The 22,258-nt window shown below is 46.9% G+C and overlaps 1 protein-coding gene across 4 annotated transcripts in view; it reads left to right on the forward strand.

Annotated features, from left to right (window-relative positions):
• The window catches only part of GRK4 (G protein-coupled receptor kinase 4), a 108,948-nt gene that overhangs the window by 53,620 nt on the left and 33,070 nt on the right, over positions 1-22,258 (forward strand). For 3 of the 4 annotated variants that reach the window (XM_064286167.1, XM_064286165.1, XM_064286166.1), the window contains exons 5-9: positions 431-534; positions 1,616-1,708; positions 3,986-4,049; positions 8,127-8,267; positions 12,488-12,678. In XM_064286167.1, coding sequence (XP_064142237.1) covers positions 431-534; positions 1,616-1,708; positions 3,986-4,049; positions 8,127-8,267; positions 12,488-12,678 — 593 coding nt within the window. Of the gene's footprint in view, positions 1-430; positions 535-1,615; positions 1,709-3,985; positions 4,050-8,126; positions 8,268-12,487; positions 12,679-22,258 lie in introns of those variants that run through there. The other variant, XM_064286168.1, reaches the window with a different exon arrangement.

Raw genomic sequence — 22,258 nt, forward strand, 5'->3', positions numbered from 1 at the left:
TCACCACCACTGCTGCGCCACCAGGGCTCCGGAATGTTGAAAGGGGAAGATAAACCTATAGTCTGGAAAATGCTGCAGACACGGTAGCTCTAAGGTGTAGGCACACACTTACAAAGCTATAAGGGTTTTTTTACTATGAGTCGGAATCGACAGTAACAGGTTTGGTTTTTTTGGTTGGTATGAGGAAAAAGAAACTGCCTGTATTTCTGAGGGCTTGTGTGTATTTTTATATGTATAGAGCAAGGCCTACAAAGACAGACAGCAGGCCGTGAACCCTGGAGAGCGGGCTGGGGGAGGGCGAAGGCGCACTTTGACTCGTTACTTCATACACAGTGTTTTGGTTTTTCTACAGTAAGCATTAGGTTTTTATCAGTGACTAGCAAATTATAAAATCACTAATTGTTACGTATTTGTTCTGTGCTGGATTCAGACGCCTGAAGCCCCTTTACTAGAAATACCTCAGGATGTTGTGACAAAATGTAAAGAGAGACTAGAAGAGGACCCTTCCAAGGAAGTCTTCGAGGAATGCACTAGGTGAGTAGTCTGTGCCCAGCCCTGCGCCTGGCATCTGAGGCTGAGCCTGAGACAGAGGGCTTGCAGGACGTTGTCTGCATTAAACAAGCTCTTACCAGAGAGCTTTCCAAAGTAAGACTGTCACCTTCACTAGCAAAGGTAAATGAAGCAAAGTAATAACACGTTGTCCCTAGCATCTCTTTGCTGGCTCCAGGCCCTTTCTGCTCAGCCTCCCAGAATGCTCGTGTCTAGGATGAAAAAAAAAAAAAAAAGATTCCCATAAAATGACTTTTTAGACCTAGGCACTCACTGAAAATATCTTTTCTCTGGATCTGTGCAACATGCCCAGGAAAATTCTAAGCCAGAGCACTTGAGCTCAATTCAGCTTCCTTATGGACACAGGAAGAAAAATGGTTTCTGAGGTGACCTAGGCCCAAAACACATCATCCTTTGTACACGTATGCTGACACTCAGGTATCGCTTAACCCCCCACTCGGCACGCGTTTGTTGTGGGCTCCCCCATGTCAGGCACTCTTTTTTTTTTTTATAATAGCAAAGAGCAAAATAAATCCTGCTGACCTGGTGCACATTCTTGCACTCCTTGAACAGACAAAACCCTGTTGTCGTGGAGTCGACTCTGACTCATGGTGATCCCATGTGTTACAGCGTAGAACTGCCCCACAGGGTTTTCTTGGTTGCAGTCTTTACAGAAGCAGGTCACCAGGCCTTTCTCTTGCATTCCACTGGGTGGGTTTGAGCCGTGAAGCACACACACATTTGTGCACACACGCACCTTGGATGCGTTTTAAACTGTGGTCTTTTTACTGATAGATTATTTTAATCAAGTAAGCATTTCTCTGATGTCCACATATGTGCAATAGAACTGACTGACTTTGGGAGGGTGAAATGATTTCCTCTGAATTTTGCCTTCATGTTTTCACTGACGGCATTGGAAAACTGGCATGGAATTCTCTCTGAATATCTAGTTGTCAAGTAGTTGTCAAGTAATGATTGACTCTCCCATAGCCAGTGGTAATTAATGCAAACACAGTTTTCATATTGTAATGCAATACATTTGTAATTGTGTAAAATTCTTTTCTAGAATTGTCCATAAGTATTTAAGTGGAAAACCATTTGAAGAATACCAAGAAAGCTCATATTTTTCTCAGTTTTTACAGTGGAAATGGCGGGAAAGGTATGGTCTAATTTAAAACTCAGTGAAACAAGTAATAACTTCTCGTAATGCATACTGATTGATTTATACTTTTCCATCTGTCAGAAATGCTGTTGGAAGTCTCGGGTCATATGTGGTATTTTTGTATAGAAATTATCAGTATTACAGGTAGTCTCCAATTTACAACAGGGTGCCAATTCTGACGACTCTGTTGTAAGTCAGTTCTGACATAAATTGAGTACCTTTTTTTTTTTTTACTTTTCATTATTACTGCCTTTTATTATTATCAGTATCTTTATAAATCCCATCTTTGAACACCTGCAAGTGAACATCTGGTGATGGGAACATCAGCAAATTAAATGCTGCAACGTTGCATGCATGGAGTGCGTATTGCTGATGATGTGATGTACAAAAAAAACACAGACGGTCCTAACTGTGGTTGGTTGTAACTCGAACACGTCGTAAGTCAGGGACTACCTGTTTAAAATTTCCCCTCATTCAGTTGACTCATTTAAATGGCAGCTGGCCCTGTTGGCATGCTAGACGATCACACACGCCTTGGGCTTGGCCCTGTTGGCATGCTAGACGGTGACACACGCCTTGGGCTTGGCCCTGTTGGCATGCTAGACGGTGACACACGCCTTGGGCTTGGCCCTGTTGGCATGCTAGACGGTGACACACGCCTTGGGCTTGGCCCTGTTGGCATGCTAGACGGTGACACACGCCTTGGGCTTGGCCCTGTTGGCATGCTAGACGGTGACACACGCCTTGGGCTTGGCCCTGTTGGCATGCTAGACGGTGACACACGCCTTGGGCTTGGCCCTGTTGGCATGCTAGACGGTGACACACGCCTTGGGCTTGGCCCTGTTGGCATGCTAGACGGTGACACACGCCTTGGGCTTGGCCCTGTTGGCATGCTAGACGGTGACACACGCCTTGGGCTTGGCCCTGTTGGCATGCTAGACGGTGACACACGCCTTGGGCTTGGCCCTGTTGGCATGCTAGACGGTGACACACGCCTTGGGCTTGGCCCTGTTGGCATGCTAGACGGTGACACACGCCTTGGGCTTGGCCCTGTTGGCATGCTAGACGGTGACACACGCCTTGGGCTTGGCCCTGTTGGCATGCTAGACGGTGACACACGCCTTGGGCTTGGCCCTGTTGGCATGCTAGACGGTGACACACGCCTTGGGCTTGGCCCTGTTGGCATGCTAGACGGTGACACACGCCTTGGGCTTGGCCCTGTTGGCATGCTAGACGGTGACACACGCCTTGGGCTTGGCCCTGTTGGCATGCTAGACGGTGACACACGCCTTGGGCTTGGCCCTGTTGGCATGCTAGACGGTGACACACGCCTTGGGCTTGGCCCTGTTGGCATGCTAGACGGTGACACACGCCTTGGGCTTGGCCCTGTTGGCATGCTAGACGGTCACACACGCCTTGGGCTTGGCCCTGTTGGCATGCTAGACAGTGACACACGCCTTGGGCTTGGCCCTGTTGGCATGCTAGACGGTCACACACGCCTTGGGCTTGCAGGAACGTCGTACAGTGCGGTGGGCAGACTTTGCAGCCTGAGCCCCAGCTCAGCCTCTTACTAGCTGGGTGGTTTCTGACAACTTACTTCACTTTTTTGAGTTGAAGCTCGAATGGCTAATAGGAGCACCTGAGAAATGTGTATAAAGTGCTTAGCACAGTGCCTGGCACACTAAGTGAGTGCTCAGAAGTGCCGGCCACCACCGCTGTCAGTGTTGTCATCACTGTACAGCTACTGCAGTCGTCGCAGTCGTTGTTGGTGGATGAGATTTCAAGTTCATCCATTTGTCATGAGACACTGCAGTTAGGTACAAACACCTTTGGGGTTGTTTTCTCCAAGGACAGCATGCTGTGTGTGTGTCGTTTCCTCCCCAGCATTCCGACAGGCTCAAAGAGGTAAAGCTGTTAGCATAGCTGAGAATATGCGTGTGTCACAACACAGACATGTCATAGTGTGGGCTGGTTGGAGACCTCTGTTTGATCAGTTAGGAGATTTGGACCCTTGCACATCTAAATTCAGTGTCATCAATAAATGTTCTGTGTTACATGCATGTGTGACTAGTCCAAGTCACCTGCAGCTCCTGGAGAGAGCAGCCCCTCCAGAGGGAGCCGCAGTGCCGGAGCCCACCCTCCGTCCTGGGCTTTCCCTTTGAGCAGCGTGGTTCACACAGGAGGCCAAAACGAGAACCAGCTCTCCACTCTTAACCTAACAGTGCAACGTGAGGCCTGAAACCTTTTCTTTCTTTCTTTTTTTCAATTGATTAGGCAACCAGTAACAAGGCGCACATTTAGACATTACAGAGTTCTAGGAAAAGGTGGATTTGGAGAGGTGAGTAGTATGTGACCAGTTCTGCACCCTGCTTCTGGGTAACTAGACGGCCAGGTAATTAAAAGACATTATCTCCAGCTAAGGGATTGACTTGACCGATAAGTTTCCTTGCTGTGCGTCTTGGGAATAATGTTTTAGTCAGTCAGAAGAATTCAGATGGAATGTTGTGCAGAAAGTACTTTGCTACAAACTTCAAAAAACTTCATTATTCTTTGTGACTTTACCTTTTGCTGCATATTTCATTCAGAAGCTTTTTTCCCTTGTCCAGTGTTCAGACTCTGAGGACTAACAGTTTGTCCTGATGCAAAAGATTACCCTGATTCCATAGTGTGAATTTGCCATTACTCCATTTCCATAACTTGATGAACTTTGAGGAATAGCCTAAAATTTTATGTAATCAGAGTATATAATTAAATATGCTTCCTTAACTCTGTTTGTGTATATGTCTGTCTGTATACATATATATGTACCTCACACCTACGTGAAAAAGTGTAAGTTCAGGGAAGTCCTACGTAAACCGCCCATAAATTCATGAACGACCCTCTTTAAATGTGGCTGTCCTAGATAGGGACCACTGTAGCCGGTGGACAGAGAGAGAGCAGCACGCCGTTCTGCTTTAGGTGATGTAAAGAGCTGTTAACGACCTCAGTAAGTATTTGGTGTGACCATATTTGGTTCAAGAGCCAGGAGAGTCACTGGGGGGCCGACACGGTACGTCTAAGTCAGAAACAGGCTACGCTGCCTGGGTGTAGGTTCAGTCATACATGCTCCCAAGTTCCAGTTCGAAGCCAGAGCAACCAGCATTCTATTAGAAGTTAGTGAGGAAGGTGGCCTAAGGGGTTCTGCACTGCAGGCAGGATCTGTTATACAATGCAGTTTGACGTGGTAAGAAACTGGTCATCACAGTCATTATTTCAGGAAAGTTAGCCGTGTTGTGCCTCTTACACAGATGTGGTGACCTTTCAAAGTATTCCGCCCCTCTTTATGTCTTTTTAAGGAGTCCATCCCCTGTGGAATACTTCCTGGAGAAGGAAGGCCATTTTCTCTCTTCAGATCATGCTATTTTGCCTTTCATAGTCTCCAAGTACAGACTCCAATTTTGTCGGAGAACAGAGGAAAAAGGTTTTGGGAATACGGGTCTCCCATTTACAAAAGAGTGAAGTTCTAATTATAGCCATATATAATATTCTAAACGTACTCAGTAGGAGCATGTTAACGAATTTGTTACTGAAAGTCTTGTGAAAGACTTGGCGTACTTATGATTTTATAGATTGCTTCTAATGCCTTCACTGTGTTTCCAAACAAACAATTGGATGGAGGCATAAGCCACTGTGGCTTTTCACAAATGTGTTGGGCGCGTGCTGTAACTCTCCGTCAAGACCTACAAGGGGTATGCTTACATGTTCTACGCTCTGTCCTGAGTGCCTCTCAGGAGGAGCCCTCACATCAGAATTCAGTCCTGTGTTTCCTTTGCCCAAATACTAGCACCAGAATCTTCTAGTGGATTTGAAAGGACAAGCATGTTAGTCTTCTGTTGTTAACAATAATTCTTTTGTTTATGCTTTAAGTTCTCCAAGAGAGATTTGGAAGGCACGGAGGCAGGAACGGTGGAGGGGAACTGGGTCGGTATCTCTGTTTTCATGGTTTTAGAGACAATGTCCTACAGTGGAAAGAGCGTAGACTTTGGAGTCGAGTGGGCCTGAGCTCAAATCCCAGTCGTGTCACTTCTTAGCTGTGTAATCTTGGGCTATAGTCTTGACCCCTTAGGGCCTGAGCTTCCTCAGGCTTAATCAGAGGCAATAATACCTTTTCACGGGGTTGTATCTAGCTGTGCGCACAGTGCCTGGTGCCCTTACCTTCTCTCTGTTTCCTCTCCAAAAGGGTGTGATTCTCCTTGCCTTGGCGATCCCACTTGTAAGAATTTATCTGAAGTTTATGGTATAGACATATGCAAGGATTTGTGTGAGAAGGCTAAATGGTATGAAGGTGATTAAACAAATTTTAGAATAGTCGTATGATGGAATGCTACGCTATAATTAAGACTCATTTTAGGAGAACATTTAATGATAGGAAATAGTCACACCATAAAATTAAAAAAGGAAGCTATAAAAATAGAATCTGTTCTGTAGTACAAGCCCAGATTTGCTGGGGAGGGGGCAGGCCACGTGTTCCTGCACAGACGTAGGCTTGGAAGCTTGTACAGCAGAACATCGACGACAGTGATCTTGGGATTCCAGGTGAGCTGTTTTTATCATGTCTTTATTGATCCTTCCGGGGTTTCCCACAGCGACCTCTGTATTTTACCGTTACCATTAAAGTTATTTTATTGTTGGATCAAATTACATCATGTCTTGCATTTGCTTTTAAAGTAATCTGGTGTGTGTGTGTGCATGTGTGTGTGTGCGTGTAGTGTGTGCGTGTAGTGTGTGCGTGTAGTGTGTGCGTGCATGTAGTGTGTGTGCACGTGTGTGTGCATGTAGTGTATGTGTGCGTGTAGCGTGTGTGTAGTGTGTGTGCGCATGTGTGTGCATGTAGTGTGTGTAGCATGTGTGTGTAGTGTGTGCGTGCATGTAGTGCGTGTGTGATGTTTGTGTGCACGTGTGTGTGCGCGTGTGTGCGTGTGTGTGCACGTGTGTGCGCACGTGTGTGCGTGTAGTGTGTATTGTGTGTGCATGTGTGTATTGTGTGTGCATGTGTGTGCACATGTGTGTGTGCGTGTAGCGTGTGTGCATGTAGCATGCGTGTAGTGTGTGCATGCATGTAGTGTGTGTGCATGCACGTGTGTGCGCGTAGCGTATGTGTGTGTAGTGTGTGTGTGGTGTGTGCACGTGTGTGCACATAGTGTATGTGTGCGTGTAGCGTGTGTGTAGTGTGTGCGTGCATGTAGTGTGTGGTGTGTGTGCACGTGTGTGTGCATGTAGTGTATGTGTGCGTGTAGCGTGTGTGTAGTGTGTGTGGTGTGTGTGTGTGCGTGTGTGCATGTAGTGTGTGTGTAGCATGTGTGTGTAGTGTGTGCGTGCATGTAGTGCGTGTGTGATGTTTGTGTGCACGTCTGTGTGTGCGCGTGTGCACGTGTAGTGTGTGTATTGTGTGTGCATGTGTGTGCACATGTGTGTGTGCGTGTAGCGTGTGTGCATGTAGCATGTGTGTAGTGTGTGCATGCATGTAGTGTGTGTGCATGCACGTGTGTGCGCGTAGCGTATGTGTGTGTAGTGTGTGTGTGGTGTGTGTGCACGTGTGTGCACATAGTGTATGTGTGCATGTAGCGTGTGTGTAGTGTGTGCGTGCATGTAGTGTGTAGTGTGTGCACGTGTGTGTGTGGTGTGTGCACGTGTGTGCACATAGTGTATGTGTGCGTGTAGCGTGTGTGTAGTGTGTGCATGCATGTAGTGTGTGGTGTGTGTGCATGTGTGTGTGTGCATGTAGCGTGTGTGTGTGTGTAGTGTGTGTGTGCATGTAGTGTGTGTGTGCAGCAGGTGGGAGTCAGACAAGAGTGACCCTATCTTGGTAACTGTGGAAACTGGCTGATGTGCACGTGGAAGCTCTCCACTTTTGTATGTTGAAAATCCTTCATAATGTAACATTAAATAATATATAAATTTTGCTTTAAGAACTAACTAAACACGGTAAAGGTATAAAAGTCTGTGAGTTCTATGAAATATATCTCCTCATATTCTTGAACTCTTGTCTTTAAAAAAAATTAAAAATCTCTAAGGTTTCACATTTTAGGACTTTCGCTGTTTTACAAAAAATCCAACAGGCATATGGGACGTGTTTGAACCAAGCAGATGCACCGTGATCACATGTGAGCAACGAGCGGTGTTTCTGTGCCGTCTCAGAGTTGATAAAGTGCAGCATTGAACTCACTGGGTTCTCACGGCAGCCCTCTGTGGTCCTGGTCCTTCTAGAGAGAGGGAGGGCCGGCCCCCATACCCCAGTCCTCCACATCGAAGTGATCTTAGCACATCAGATGCCGTTGCTGCTCTTTACCATAGAGAAAACTGCTTTCTGTTTTTAGCCTAAGGAATGTCAGGTGTATATAAACCCCCCCACCCTTTTTTTTTTTTTTTAAACTAGGTGTGTGCCTGCCAAGTGCGAGCTACAGGAAAAATGTATGCCTGTAAAAAACTAGAGAAGAAGAGGATAAAGAAGAGGAAAGGTGAAGCCATGGCTCTGAATGAGAAAAGAATCTTAGAAAAAGTGCACAGCAGATTTGTAGTAAGTGTCTTCGTTTTGTCCACACCATCTGCTGCTTGATTTCTAGTGTATGTGTCTGAAGACCCCTGCTCGACTGCCTCGCTCACTTTCCTGGGACCCTGGAACCTGTGTGGGCTGTCTCCTAGTTGGTGTGGGGTTTTGCTGTCTGGTAATATCAGCAGGTGCTGGTTTTGTCTTCAGCCCCAGCCCTCTTCTTTCCTGGTCACATCTTACTGGACACGACACAGCGGTGTGCCCCTGCTTCTGCGTTCTCATTTGTTCTGAGTCTGTTGTCATCCACCATCGTCTGTCCCCACCTGTGACACTTCATACCTTCAAGCTTACAGAGTGCCCTCAAGTCCCCGTAGTCCCCTTGGTGTTGTTGCCTGTTAAGGTTCCTGCTCCTGGGACAGTCCAAACCCTCTCCATGGGCTCGCTCACGCTTCAGTTTGCCACCAGCCTCATCGTGAGTGCCACCCCGCCGGCCACCTGCTGCTCAGCCCCGTGGGGGGCACTCTGACTTTGATCTTCTCTCACCCCTCTCACTCAGGCCTCTTCTCTTTGGCCGCCATCGCTTTTCTGTCTTTGTCCTTTTCTGACACTTAGCCGGTTTTCTGCTAAGCTCTCAATTAGAGTCGCCAAGTTGTACGAAGCCTCAAATTCCACCTTCACAGTTTCAGGTGAGGATTCAACATCAAGGGGACTGGTAAGAATCCAAAGGTTCATTGCAGGCCTTAGGCCGTACATTGTGTAGTGTGATTTACATCTCCACACCTAGCTTCTCTCCATCTCATTTCATATTGCTGGTAGTGTCTCCTGGAAATGAAGGTCTGGGTGAAGAGGGAGTGTGAGAGATCGTTTATAAAATGACATGTAGTGTTCTCATCCTCATTTATTTCTCAGTCCTTGGGCCAGCCGCTTTGTGCCAGGGACAGAAGGGCTGAAGTGACGTGCCTTCACAGCTGTCACTTAACTTCAGCAGCAAAGGCTTATGTGTCAGTCCTAGGCACGGTTACATGAAAATTGTTCGTCTTGGGAGTTGCTTTAAACCTTTTTGTGTAGGAAGCCTGGGCCATAGGAATCCATAACCTGGCTTTATGAAGGGGACATGAATAGTAGTTATTTGGTTTCTGTATCCTTGGCCTCTTCCAGGGAACCTGGAGAAGTTTTCCTCCATCTTGATTCTGCTGCTTATCCCTGCTTACAGCCAACCAGCAGCTCGCAGGCCACATTCAGCCCTCCTCTCCGCCGCTGTCACCTCTCTCCTGTCTCCTCTGAGTGACACACTTCAGATCGAGCTCCCCACTTGCGTCTGGGGCCCTTGCCGTCTGCTCTGCTCACAGCCACGAAAGCGATCTCTTGAAGATTTCAGGGAGGTCATTCCACTTTCCTGGTTAAAACCCTCCTTGGCTTCCCATCACACGAAGAATGATCTAAACCCTCTGCCTTGGCCTCTGAGACACCGAGTGACTGGGCTCCTGCACTCTCTCCCACCGTCTCACGCCAGGCACTTCCGCTGCGGGCTTGGGAGCACTTCCTGGTCTGCCCGGAGCACCCCCTCGTCCCCTCTTGTCTTTGCCCAGCTGCCTCCTCCTCTGCTTTTGTAGGCACTTGTTTGCAGCTCACTCTGTCTTCATTTACACCCCAACATTTCCTCTGTGTTCATTCATTCATCATCTCTCACCTGCCCTGACCACCCCACCACTGCACAGGGCAGAGGCTTTGAGGGTCTTGTTCTCTGCTGTGTCTCCAGCATCTAGGACTGGACCTGGCACGGTAGAAGGTTCTCGGTGTTTCTTTAATATTTATTGAATGAGTGAATGAATATTCACTAGAGGGAGAAAGTGAAGGATCCTTGTTAATGCCTAATCAGGGGCTGGGGAAGCACTAGCCACAAATTTCCTGCCGCTGAGCTGTCTGTCACACGCCCAGCCAGGCACCACCGTTCGCAGTGGGCGACCTCCGTAGAGGCTGCGTGTCTTGGAAACATCACTCCTTCCTCTGTTCTCATTGCCATTAGTCTGTCCCTCTACATGCAACTCGTATCTCTCTTGCTATTTAATATGTCATGACCAAATTGGGTTTACTCCAGGAGTGAAAGTCAGTTAGTATAATTTCCCATTAGCAGAATAAAGGAGAAAAACTGTGTGATCATCTCAGTAGCTGGAGAAAAGCCCTGGGTAAAACTCAGTACCCATCCATAATTAAACCACTAAGCAAGCTCGGAATTGAAGGGGCCGCCTTCAAAACCACCTAGCCTTCCTCATGCGTAGTGGGGACGTGCTGGAACCCTCTCTGCAGTCTGGAATGAGACCAGGGTTCTGCTGTCACCATTTCTATCCAGCATTATTCTGCAGGGTCTAGCTATGCAGTAGGGCAAAGGAAAAAAAAGTCAGAGGGGTAAGGAAAAAAAAAAAAAAGCACCAAACAGATAAAATTGTCATTGTTTTGAGACGACATAATTATGTAATAGAGAATCCATGACTTTCTAGATAACGGGGAATTTTTTTTTTAAATAATTTTTATTGTGCTTTAAGTGAAAGTTTACAAATCAAGTCAGTCTCTCACGTATAAACTTAAATACACCTTACTACACACTCCCATTTACTCTCCCTCTAGTGAGTCAGCCTGCTCCCTCCTTCCAGTCTCTCCTTTCGTGATGGTCTTGCCAGCTTCTAACCCTCTGTACCCTCCCATCGCCCCTCCAGACCGGAGATGCCAACACAGTCTCAAGTGTCCACCTGATACAAGTAGCTCACTCTTCGTAAGCATCTCTCTCCAACCCATTGTCCAGTCCCTTCCATGTCTGATGAGTTGTCTTCGGGAATGGTTCCTGTCCTGGGCCAACAGAAGATTTGGGGACCATGACCGCCTGGATTCCTCTAGTCTCAGTCAGACCATCGAGTCTGGTCTTTTTATGAGAATTTGGGGTCTGCATCCCACTGTTCTCCTGCTCCCTCAGGGGTTCTCTGTCGTGCTCCCTGTCAGGGCCGTAGTCGGTTGTGGCCAGACACCATCTAGTTCTTCTGGTCTCAGGATGATGTAAGTCTCTAGTTCATGTGGCCCTTTCTGTCTCTTGGGCTCATAATTATCTTGTGACCTTGGTGTTCTTCATTCTCCTTTGATCCAGGTGGGTTGAGACCAACTGATGCATCTTAGATGGTCACTTGCTGGCATTTAAGACCCCAGACGCCACTCTTCAAAGTGGGATGCAGGATGTTTTCTTAATAGAATTTATTTTGCCAATTGACTTAGAAGTCCCCAAACCCCCGCCCTTGCTCCGCTGACCTTCGAAGCATTCAGTGATAACGGAGAATTTAGCCAAGCCACAATTAGAAAATGAAAAATTTAAGGGATACCACTTGTAATAGCATCAGAAAACATCAAACCCTCGGGAAAAGTCCCTAACGTAGCAGCCCTGCAGGACAGAGTAGAACTGCCCCGTAGGGTTTCCAAGGCTGTCACATCTTCTCCCGCAGAGCGGCTGGTGAGTTCAAACCGCAGACCTTTCGGTTAGCAGGCAAGTGCTTAACCATTGTACCACCAGGGCTCCTCAGTGACCCTATAAGTAGGTTTATTAACCATTTGGATATCCTCTTTTCTGAAATGCCTGCTCAAGTTTGTTGTCCATAGGGTTGCCATGAGTAGAAATCACAGCAACGACAATAACTATAAAAGAAGTATGAGAAGTGTCCACCATATTTGCATGTACAGAGAAACACAAAACCACAGGGAGAGACCAGTGTGCCCCCATGAGCGTGGCCAAGAATCTGAATATTGGCAAAGGTCTCAGTAGGGCACGGAACAGCAGGAGTGCTCAGGAGTGCTCTTGCCTGGCTGGTGGCGGTGTAAGTTGTGTGTCGGATAATGGCAACCCAGTGACTGGGGCAGAGCTTCAGGCTTCATGATACTAGGGTCTTCGTGAAGCTTTGCCACCAGCTCACTTGGTAAATTTTAGACAGAAATTTCTCTCCTTTGTACATACAGCTCCTGTGTACAGACCTTCATATCGAGCCATGTCGCTTGATGCACGGGTATGGTGTCCTTTGCTAAAGGGGTCTGTCAGTAGGTACAGGCAGGAGAAGGACCTGAGGTGTATAGTATGTATCCCAGAAGCATGTTGTAGTTGGGTGTTGTAATTCTAACACAGATTATTTGAATATTATTGTCAGCAGTGGAGTAAAGCACAAATGAAACCAGCAGGTTTCTGTGTTTTGTTTTTTTGCCACTGTTGCCTTTAGGTTAGTTTATCCTACACGTACGAAACCAGAGACGCCTTGTGCTTGGTGCTAACCATCATGAATGGAGGGGATCTGAAGTTTCACATCTATAACCTGGGCAATCCTGGCTTTGACGAGCACAGAGCTGTGTTCTATGCTGCAGAGCTGTGCTGTGGCTTGGACGATTTACAGCGGGAAAGAATTGTGTACAGGTAAGCACTAACGATGCGTGTGAGCCTGGAAGCCTGTGCCTGCAGCGCCTTCAACCTCCAGACAGCCTGTGTGACTGCTCAAGGGCCTGAGCAGGAGGCAGCTGGAGAGGCCCCTCTTCAGCCATTCCTGAGGGCATGCTCACTCACACTCTTGGAAATATGGCCAATTGGAGGTCAGCCTTGGTCTTTTTTAGTTTCTCTTCAAAGATTAATAATTTTTATGTAAAAACAAAGAAAAAAAACCAACTGCCATCGAGTCGATTCTGACTCATAGCAACCCTATAGGACAGAGTAGAACTGCCCCATAGAGTTTCCAAGGAGCGCCTGGTGAATTTGAACTGTGGTCCTTTTGGTTAGCAGCCGTAGCTCCTAACCACTAAAAATTTGTATGTACTGTCTAGTAAATAGTCTTTAAAGTGGAAGTTTAGTTTTTACTTGTTAATTTGATTGCATAAAGGTACATAATACTATTCATGGAGCCCTGGTGATGCAGTGGTTAAGAGCTCAGCTGCTAACCAAAAGATCGGCAGTTCAAATCCACCAGCCTGCTCCTTGGAAACCCTATGGGGCAGTTCTTCTCTGTTCTGTACAGTCGCTATAAGTCGGAACCGACTCAACAACACCTAAAAACAACAGCAGTACTGTTCACGGAAGCACGAGAAGAGCCCATTTCCAAGATTCTTAGCTATTCCGGCAGTCCTTGTAAGGACAGCTGTTCGGTCCCAACAAAAGAATACGCCAGTTATATGACTTAAGTTAATAATACTTATTCTGCATCTTAGAATTCAGCAAAGAAAAGCAAACTTAATAGTTCTCAGGATTAGTTTAGTGCAGTCAGCGATCTAGTTTTAGGAAGAAGCCATCCCCCTCCCCCCAGCCAACCATATGCTTGGTTCATCTGCCAACTATATGCAAGACTTTCCCTAACGGATGTCTGTCGTGGACTGTAGCATGTCCCCCAAAAATGTGTGTGTCAATTTGGCTGGGCCATGATTCCCAGTACTATGTGGTTGTCCTCCATTTTGTGATTGTAATTTTATGTTAAAGAGGATTAGGGTAGGATTGTAACACTCTTACTAAGGAGGTCACATCCCTGATCCAGTGTAAATGGAGTTTCCCTGGGGGGTGGCCTGCACCACCTTTTATTTTACAAGATGAAAGGGAAGCAAGGGTCGGGGAGACCTCATACCAGCAAGAAAGCAGTGCTGGGAGCAGAGCCCATCCTTTGGACCTGGGGCTCCTGCGAGGAGAAGCTCCTAGTCCAGGAGAAGATTGATGAGAAGGCTGATAGAGACAGAAAGCCTTCCCTGGAGCTGACGCCCTAAATTTGGACTTTTAGCCTACTTTACTGTGAAGAAATAAATTTCTTTTTGTTAAAGCCATCCACGTGTGGTATTTCTGTGATAGCAGTACTAGGTAACGAAGAATTTGAGCTGCTGCTTTTTCTGCCATGACTACTTTATTTCTCACGTCTCCACCCAGTCTATCCTCCTGTTTTAACTGTGCCGTTCTGATTCTGTGTCTGTCAGCTCGGTGTCGCCAGTGATGAGTTCTCTTCTCTTGTCAGAGAGAGGTGTGGTGTTTCTGTTCCAGCAGCACCAGACGACCAAGACAGGGCTTCTTTCCTGTTGCCGACCAGTTGATTCCAACTCACGGTGGCCTCGTGTGTCACCGAGTAGAGCTGCTCCACAAGGTTTCCTTGGCTCTAATCTTTATGAAACAGATAGCCAGGACGTTCTTCTGTGGTGGCGCAGGGTGGGTTTGAACTGCCAACCTTTAGGTTGGTAGACGAATGCAAACAAACTGGAGTTTGTAGCCTCACCCTGTCCCCTAAACTCCTAATAGAGAGGGGTCTGTGTATCCATCACCCTGGTCCTCTGCACCCATTTGATCACCAGCTCTTACTTTATTTTCTAGCGTCGCTGAGTTAGTTCCATGTGTTCGTTAGGCCCTGGCAGGCAGAACGTTCTGAACTGTTCCCTAATGCCAGTCTCGCCCCAATCCCCCTCCATAGCTGGTGGCATGTCTTTCTAACATGCAGATCTGGTCCCGTGTCCCTCTGTGTCTCCCCGTCACCTTCTTAAGCCAGGCTGTTATGACTTCTCATGATGCAACATCCTGCTTCTCCAGCCTGTGTGCTGCTGCCCCCTGGTGGGGACCTGTGCTTTGTATCCGTGCCCTTGCTGCCCCCTGGTGGGGACCCGTGCTTTTGTACCCGTGCCCTTGCTGCCCCCTGGTGGGGACCCGTGCTTTGTACCCGTGCCCTTGCAGCCCCTGGTGGGGACCTGTGCTTTTGTACCCATGTCCTTGCAGCCCCTGGTGGGGACCCGCGCTTTGTATCCATGTCCTCCTGCCCCTTGTGGGGACCTGCGCTCTTGCTGTGCCCGTGTCCTTGATGCCCCAGCCTCTCGTGCTCTGTCCCGTCTCTCTCCTCAGCACCTGCTCTTTCCCCTGTGGGACGCCTTTCCTCAGTGCAACCCCTTGCAGTCATCCTGAGAATCTGTAGCTCACCCTTCAGCATGTGCACAATGAAGGCGCCCCCTCCCCCCGCCCCTCACTGGAGGCTTGTGAACTTTTCCCCACTCTAGGGCTGATCGAGCTAGACTGGCAGCTTCTTAGAAGTCCTTTACCTTCTTCATCCTTATTCTGATGAACTTTGACTCCTATTTGTCTTTCATATCCCAGACCAAGGTCAGTATCTCTCAAGGACCACGATACCGGGTTGGGCAGTGGGGCTGACATGGCCCTTCCTTCAAAGCCTGAACAAAGATTGCTTCCTGGAGACGATGCCTCTAGAAACAGTTCCCCGTGGGTAGAGACTGATGAGACTGAGTGTGGGATGGGGCTGTTGGAGGTTGTAGTCCTGTTTTCTTCCTGCAGACTGGGGCCAGAGATATGATCACAGGCTTGCACAGTCATGCCCTCTCTTCTTGCTTCCAGTCTCAGGGTGTATTGCTGGATTGGCAGGAAGGTTTCCTTTTTGCCATCCTTTAGCCTCGGGCTCCCATTTGCTCTCAAGGCTGATGTGGTGAGAGATGTGGGCTGGACCCACACCGCTGAAAGCTGGAGCCATGCCTGCCCTCTCCATCGCTGTAGCCACAGCACCTGGCATAAGTTGGTACCTGCTGAATATTTACCCAATGAATGGCCGATGGCCTCCAGCTTCAGGTGGTACTTCCCCCTTACAATCTAAGGACTGCTGAAAGCACCACTTGGGTGCCTCCGAGGAAGGGTGTCTGTGCCCTTTTTACTGTATTCCTGGATTGTCACCTGACCACTGTTCTTAAACCAGGTGGCAGAAAGAGGAGCTTCGTTTCTGCAGAGAGACACTGCAGATGCTCAGATAGGTCAGCAGTCGAAAGAGGAGAAGCTTCTCTCCAAGGTGCTGGGCAGGGCTTCCAGGACTCCTCAGTAAGCCGAATGTCACCGGCGAGAACCCAGAGCCTGTGGGCCACCTCGCCTTCTCCACCCAGTGAGCTGGCAGCCCTTACTGCTGGGCCTGCGTCCTGGAATCATCGCTTAGACGCTATGACACCTTTTGGAAGCCTTCTAAGAGAGCCCCGCATTTCATGGGCAGTTACACGTGACGAACTCCTGAAATTCTGTGATTGGTACTTTAAATTAGATCCAGGCCTGATCAGAGAAGGCTTCCTGGAGGAGCTGGGCCTCATCCTGCCACCCTGAAGATGGCTGGGGGTGGAGTAGGAGAGGGGAGGGGTAGGTTTTGCTGGGAGGAGGGTGCTGTGTGTGTCCTGGATGGGAAGAGAACTGCCCAGGGAGAAAGGGGAGGCAAGTGTTGGCTTTCTAGTGCCTGCCAGGCCCTGAAGTGTGCCTCTGGCATCTGTTATTTGTTTGGAGAAAAAGTTAGGAGATTAATAAAAAGCCATAGAGTCATTAAAAAACACACACACACGCATTATCCTTGAGTTGATTCTGATTCATGACGACCCCATGTGTTACAGAGTAGAACTGCTCCATAGGGTTTTCTGGGCTGTAATTTTTATGGAAGCAGATGGCCAGGCCTTTCTTCCCCACTGCTAGGGGGGTTGAACACCAAACTTTTGGCTGGTAGTCCAGCGCAAACTGTTGGCACCATCCATGGACCTCATAGTGTCATAAAAAAGCCCCACTGCCATCGAGTTGATTCCGACTCATAGTGACCCTATACAGCAGAGTAGAACTGCCCCATAGAGTTTCCAAGGAGTGCCTGGTGGATTTGAACTGCTGACCTTTTGGTTAGCAGCCATAGCACTTAACTACTACGCCACTAGGGTTTTCCATAGGGTCATAAAAAATAGAGGCCTTTTATTCCAGATGTGATCTTGCTGGAGTATTTCATCTTTTACCTCCATAGACCTCTGTTTGTTCAGATAAAACGCATAAGACAACATAACAACTCATACAAGGAGGGTAGCTCAGGATGGCTCAGGAAACCCCAAAGGGGTCAGACATTATGGTCAAGCGCTGCAGACGGCGGGCAGCGTGGAGCCCTGGCCGAGGCCCACGGCCCACAGACAAGACTCTCATCTGATAGAGACGCACAGGTTGTGTTAGTTCCGTGGGCTGTGTGACTTTAAGGTTGTAGTAATTTGTGTTGTACCCTCAGATACCTCTGTGTAAGTTGGCTTTGTCTGAAATATCCAATGACGAAAGCAGGTGAATGGACAGTAGTTTAGCTTAACTAGTAAAGAACGCCTGCTTTGAGCATTATGCTCTTTGAAGAAATATCTATATGGGATCAAATTGACAATAGCAACTTGAACGATTAGATAGGAATCATGGGGGGTGTGAATTTATTATGTTAATGGGGAAGAACAACTCAGAAAAGGGGTGAGAATGGTTCCATAACTTGAAGAATGTAATCAGTGTCACTAAATGGTACATGCAGAAACTTGATGTGTGTTTTGCTGTGTGTATTCTCAACAACAACAACAAAATAAATCAATTATACTAAAAAAAAGCAAGTGAATGGAGTAAAATGTATGTGTTGGGGGAGAGTCTTAAGAGAAAAAGTACTGTATTTCTCAGAGAAAGACAATTTTTCCTCTAAGAAGTCATATAAAACAAAATAACAGTAATAAAACAAATATATATACATTTTATTTATATATATAGGAGCTCTGGTGGGGCAGTCCTTAAAAGCTCAGCTGCTAACCAAAAGGTTGGCAGTTCGAATCCACCAGCTGCTCCTCAGAAACCCTATGGGCAGTTCTGTTATAGGGTCACTAGGAGTCAGAAGCAACTCAGTGGCAACAGGTGTGTTTTTTGTGTTTGTTTTTTATGTCTGCGATGGCTAAGGTTGTGTGTCAGTGTGGCTGGACCATGATTCTATGTATATACTTGTATGCTTTACTGGTTTGACTTCTCTAGAGAACCCAGCCTCAGACAATATGTATCTATATATGTGTGTTATATATATTTAATATATATTTATACATACATATTTTTTAAGTCCAGTTAAGTACTTTCACCCTGAAACTCTTATGTTCCATTTCTGTATTTTATTGATTATGTAGAAGTCTGAAAGAGGTTTCAAATGTCTTTTAGGAATTAATTTAGGAATGTTATTTCTGTGAAATCAGATTGATTAAAATGCTTTAGCTAGGACCAGACTCTGTGAGCGCCCTAACACCATCTGAATATTATCATGCAGGAATACCCACTTCCTTATTAAATAGTACTGGGGTTCTGAGTTGTTTTTTTTTTTCACGTAAAAGCTTTTCCTGAGACCCATCTATGGCCTGAAGCCAGTTCTGGGAATCTTTGGCCTGTCAGCACTAATGGGAGAACTTTGTACAATATTTATGCACATGGGTATGGCATAAAGACTATGAACAAGCAAATGAAAAGATGTTCAACAGCATCAGTCACTGTTGTTATTCGGTGCCGTCGAGTCAGTTCCAACTCATAGTGACCCCATGTACAACACAACCAAAAACTGCCCAGTCCTGTGCCATCCTCACAATTATTGTTTTGCTTGAGCCCACTGTTGCAGCCACTGTGTCAGTTGATCTCGTTGAGGGTCTTCCTCTTTTTCGCCGACCACCTGCTTAACCAAGCATGTCCTTCTCCAGGGACCGGTCCCTCCCAGTAGCATTTCCAAAGTATGTGAGACAAAGTGTCACCATCCTTGCTTTGAATGAGCTTTCTGGGTGTACTTCTTCCAAGACAGATTTGTTCTTCTGGCAGCCCATGGCATACACAATAAGACTTCACCCCACTAGGATGGCTGTGATAAAAAAAAGAGCCAGAGAGAGAAAACAAGAGGTGTTGGTGAGGATGTGGAGAAATTGGAACCCTCATCCGTTGCTGGTGGGATCCTAAAATGGTACAGCTGCTATAGAAAACAATTTGGCAGTTCTTTAAAAAGTTAAACATAGAAGTACCGTATGACCCAGTACTTTCACTCCTAGGCATATACCCAAAATGATTGAAAGCAGAAACGCAAGCAGACACTTGTACGCTAGTGTTCACTGCAGCAGTATTTACAGTAGCTGAGAGGTGGAAACAACTGAAATTTCCATCAACAGAAAGATGGATAAACAGTATCTGGTAACACAGCCAGTGGAGTACCGCTCAGCCCTGCCGAGAAATGAAGTCCTGATGCGCGCTCCAAGGGTGAACTTGGAAGGTGTTACGCTGAGTGAACTCAGTCAGTCACAGAAGGACAGATATTATAGGATCCCACTTATATGAAATATTTAGAAGAGGCAAATGCCTAGAGACCAAAGTTCTTCTGTGGTCATCAGAGGAGGAGGGGAGGGGAAAGGAGGAGCCATTGCTTAAAGGGCACTGAGTTTCTGGTAAAGGTGATAGAAAGGTTTAGAAATGGATAGAGGTGATGATTGCAGAATGTGGTGAGCATAATTAATGCCACTGAATTTTACACGTTAAAAATGTTGAAATGCCAATTGTTTTGTTATACTTATTTTTTTTTTACCACAAACAAAAAAAGATTGAAAATTTTAGAGTTTTTTTTTTTTTAATGTTTTCAATTTCATTACATTTTTTAGCAATTACAGAAACAATATTAGGTCGTTGGTAGGTGCTGTCAGGTCATTCTGACCCATAGCGACCCTGTGCACAACAGAATGGAACACGGCCTGGTCCTGCGCCACCTCACGGTTGATGTTACGCTTTGAGCCCATTGTTGCAGCGGCTGTGTGAGTCCATCTTGCTGAGGGTCTTCTTCTTTTTCACTGACTCTCTACTCTACCGAGCATGATGTCCTTCTCCAGGGACTGATCCCTCCTGACAACATGTTCAAAGTATGTGAGATGAAGCCTTGCCATTCTTGCCTCTAATGAGCATTCTGGCCTTACTCTTCCAAGACAGATTTGTTGGTTCTTCCGGCAGTCCGTGGTATACTCAGTATTCGTCACCAGCACCACAATTCAAAGGCATTCACTCTTCTTTGGCTTCTGTATTCATTGCTCAGCTTGCATGTGCATATTTTTTTTTAATGAGACAATTGAAAGCACCATGGCTTGAGTCAGGCACACCTTCATCCTCACAGTGACATCTTTGCTTTTTAATACTTTAAAGAGATCTTTTGCAGCAGATTTGCCCGGTGCAATGTATGGTTTGGTTTCTTGACTGCTGCTTCCATGGGCGTTGATTGTGGATCCAAGTAAAATGAAATCCTTGACAACTTCAATCTTTTCTCCATTTACCATGATGTTGCTTATTGGTCTTGTACACAAACAATAGGAAAATCAAAACAGATAAAAGCTGGGAGAGGGATTGGAGATGCCCAAAGGGCATTTCCCAATGGCCCGTGTCTGTCATTCCTGGAAGGAGCAGCGTCCACATCTGTTCTAACACTCTTTCAGTGTTGTCTCAGTCACACCTTCCCTCCAAGATGGAGCTCGCAGTGGGGGGTGGGCGCACGCAATCTTGGGCCTCATTCCCAGCCCCACCCAAGGCTAACATGGCAAGTCTCTACCATAGCTTCTAGTAGAGTGGTAGTCCATTTCTTTTCAACTAAATGCTAAAAGCATGTCTGCTGGTGTTTAAAAGAAAACGTAGTCTCAAAAAATCATCTGGTCACTGAACCACTCTGAGAAACTCTAGGTCTTTCCCTTGCTGCCCCGTTCACGTTGTCTTTGAACACCCTCTTCAGTCCCACTGGGTAGGTAGGTAGGTGTTGTCCAAGAGGTCGGAGCACTTGGTCGGGGTGTTGCCAATAAGCCCCGGAGCTGGATTTGGAGGTATGTCTGACTCAGAGCTGTAGCCTTCTTCCTACACCCCGCTGCTTTTGTAGGGATGAGGCCCGGAGTGATCACAGCAGACACTCACTGTGCCGGTTCCTTGGGCTCCACGCCCTGCAGGATGCTTTGCGTATCCTACCACATTAGCCCTCGTGGCTATTCTAAGAAGGAGGTGCTGTTACTATCCTGTTTTATAGATAAGGGAAGCGAGGCTCAGAGAGGTGAAGGCACCTGCCCAAAGCACCCAGTAGTGAGTGGCAGGAATGGGTTCAAACCTCTGTGACATACAGCCTCATGTTAATATGCAAGAGTTAGAAAATGATGTTCACAAGTTTTAGGAGAAGTATATGCCCTTACGTTTTTAAAAATCATAATCCTTAATATTTTAGGCAAGAGACGCTACAAGCAAACATAGAAATTAAAATCTTGGGCCACCATTTATTTAACTTAATCTCTCTGGGCCTCTGTTTTCTCTCAGCGCCATTTAATAGAGAGGTTTGCACCTTACTGGAAAACCTCTGTGGGGCCTCTTAGCTTGGGGGACACTGTGGCTACCACATTGCTCATGTTGGCCCAAATGCAGAGATGGGGTTGTATCGGCCCAAGATGAGAGGGCCTTTCTGGGGCCTGAGTGGGTGTGCAGGGCCAGAGGGGCACATGTTTCTTGGAAGGTGTCACTCTTCATTCCCCAGAGGTGGGTATTGTAGCCTTAGCTCGCAGCCGTTCTCAGCCCGTATGTGAAGAGGGTGGATTACCTCCCTAATCATGGCTTCGTTAACTGAAAACAAATCCCCTCTTTATTAGGTAACTGAAGATGAGGTAGGACTGCTAGCTGATAGGCTGTGCCCGGCAGAACCAGCTCTCGTTCTGTGCTAACCAGAAAGTTCAGAGAGGTATTATGGAGTCATGTGGTCACACGAACTAGTATAAAATCAATTCCTATGAAACATTTCAGTTAAACAGAAAAGAGGCTTGTAGTCAGAACAGAGTCTTCGAAGCCTGAAAGCACCCCAAGTTTTCAGGTTCTCACAGAGAGCTGAGCACCCACTCATCCGTTCTCTTAGCATAATGGAGCATGTCCTCTGTGCGCCACAGGGTGTCATGCCCACTGAAACTAGGAACGGCTAAGTAACCAACCCAGGACCCCCCTCCCTTGGAGGCAGAGCCAGGGTTCAAAGCCTGGGCTGCCGGCCTCGTGCGCAAGTGGGTGGGAGGGATGGAGATTGAACACATATTTTAAAATCACCAGTTTTACTGAGATATTTTCCATACCATAAACTTTCTCATTTTAAGCGTATACTTCACTTTTTTTGTAAGTGTATGGGGTAAAGCACCCATCACTACAGTCCAAATTTAGAACATTTCCACCA

This window comes from Loxodonta africana, chromosome 5 (assembly GCF_030014295.1).
Source record: "Loxodonta africana isolate mLoxAfr1 chromosome 5, mLoxAfr1.hap2, whole genome shotgun sequence".
NCBI classification, from domain to species: domain Eukaryota; kingdom Metazoa; phylum Chordata; class Mammalia; order Proboscidea; family Elephantidae; genus Loxodonta; species Loxodonta africana.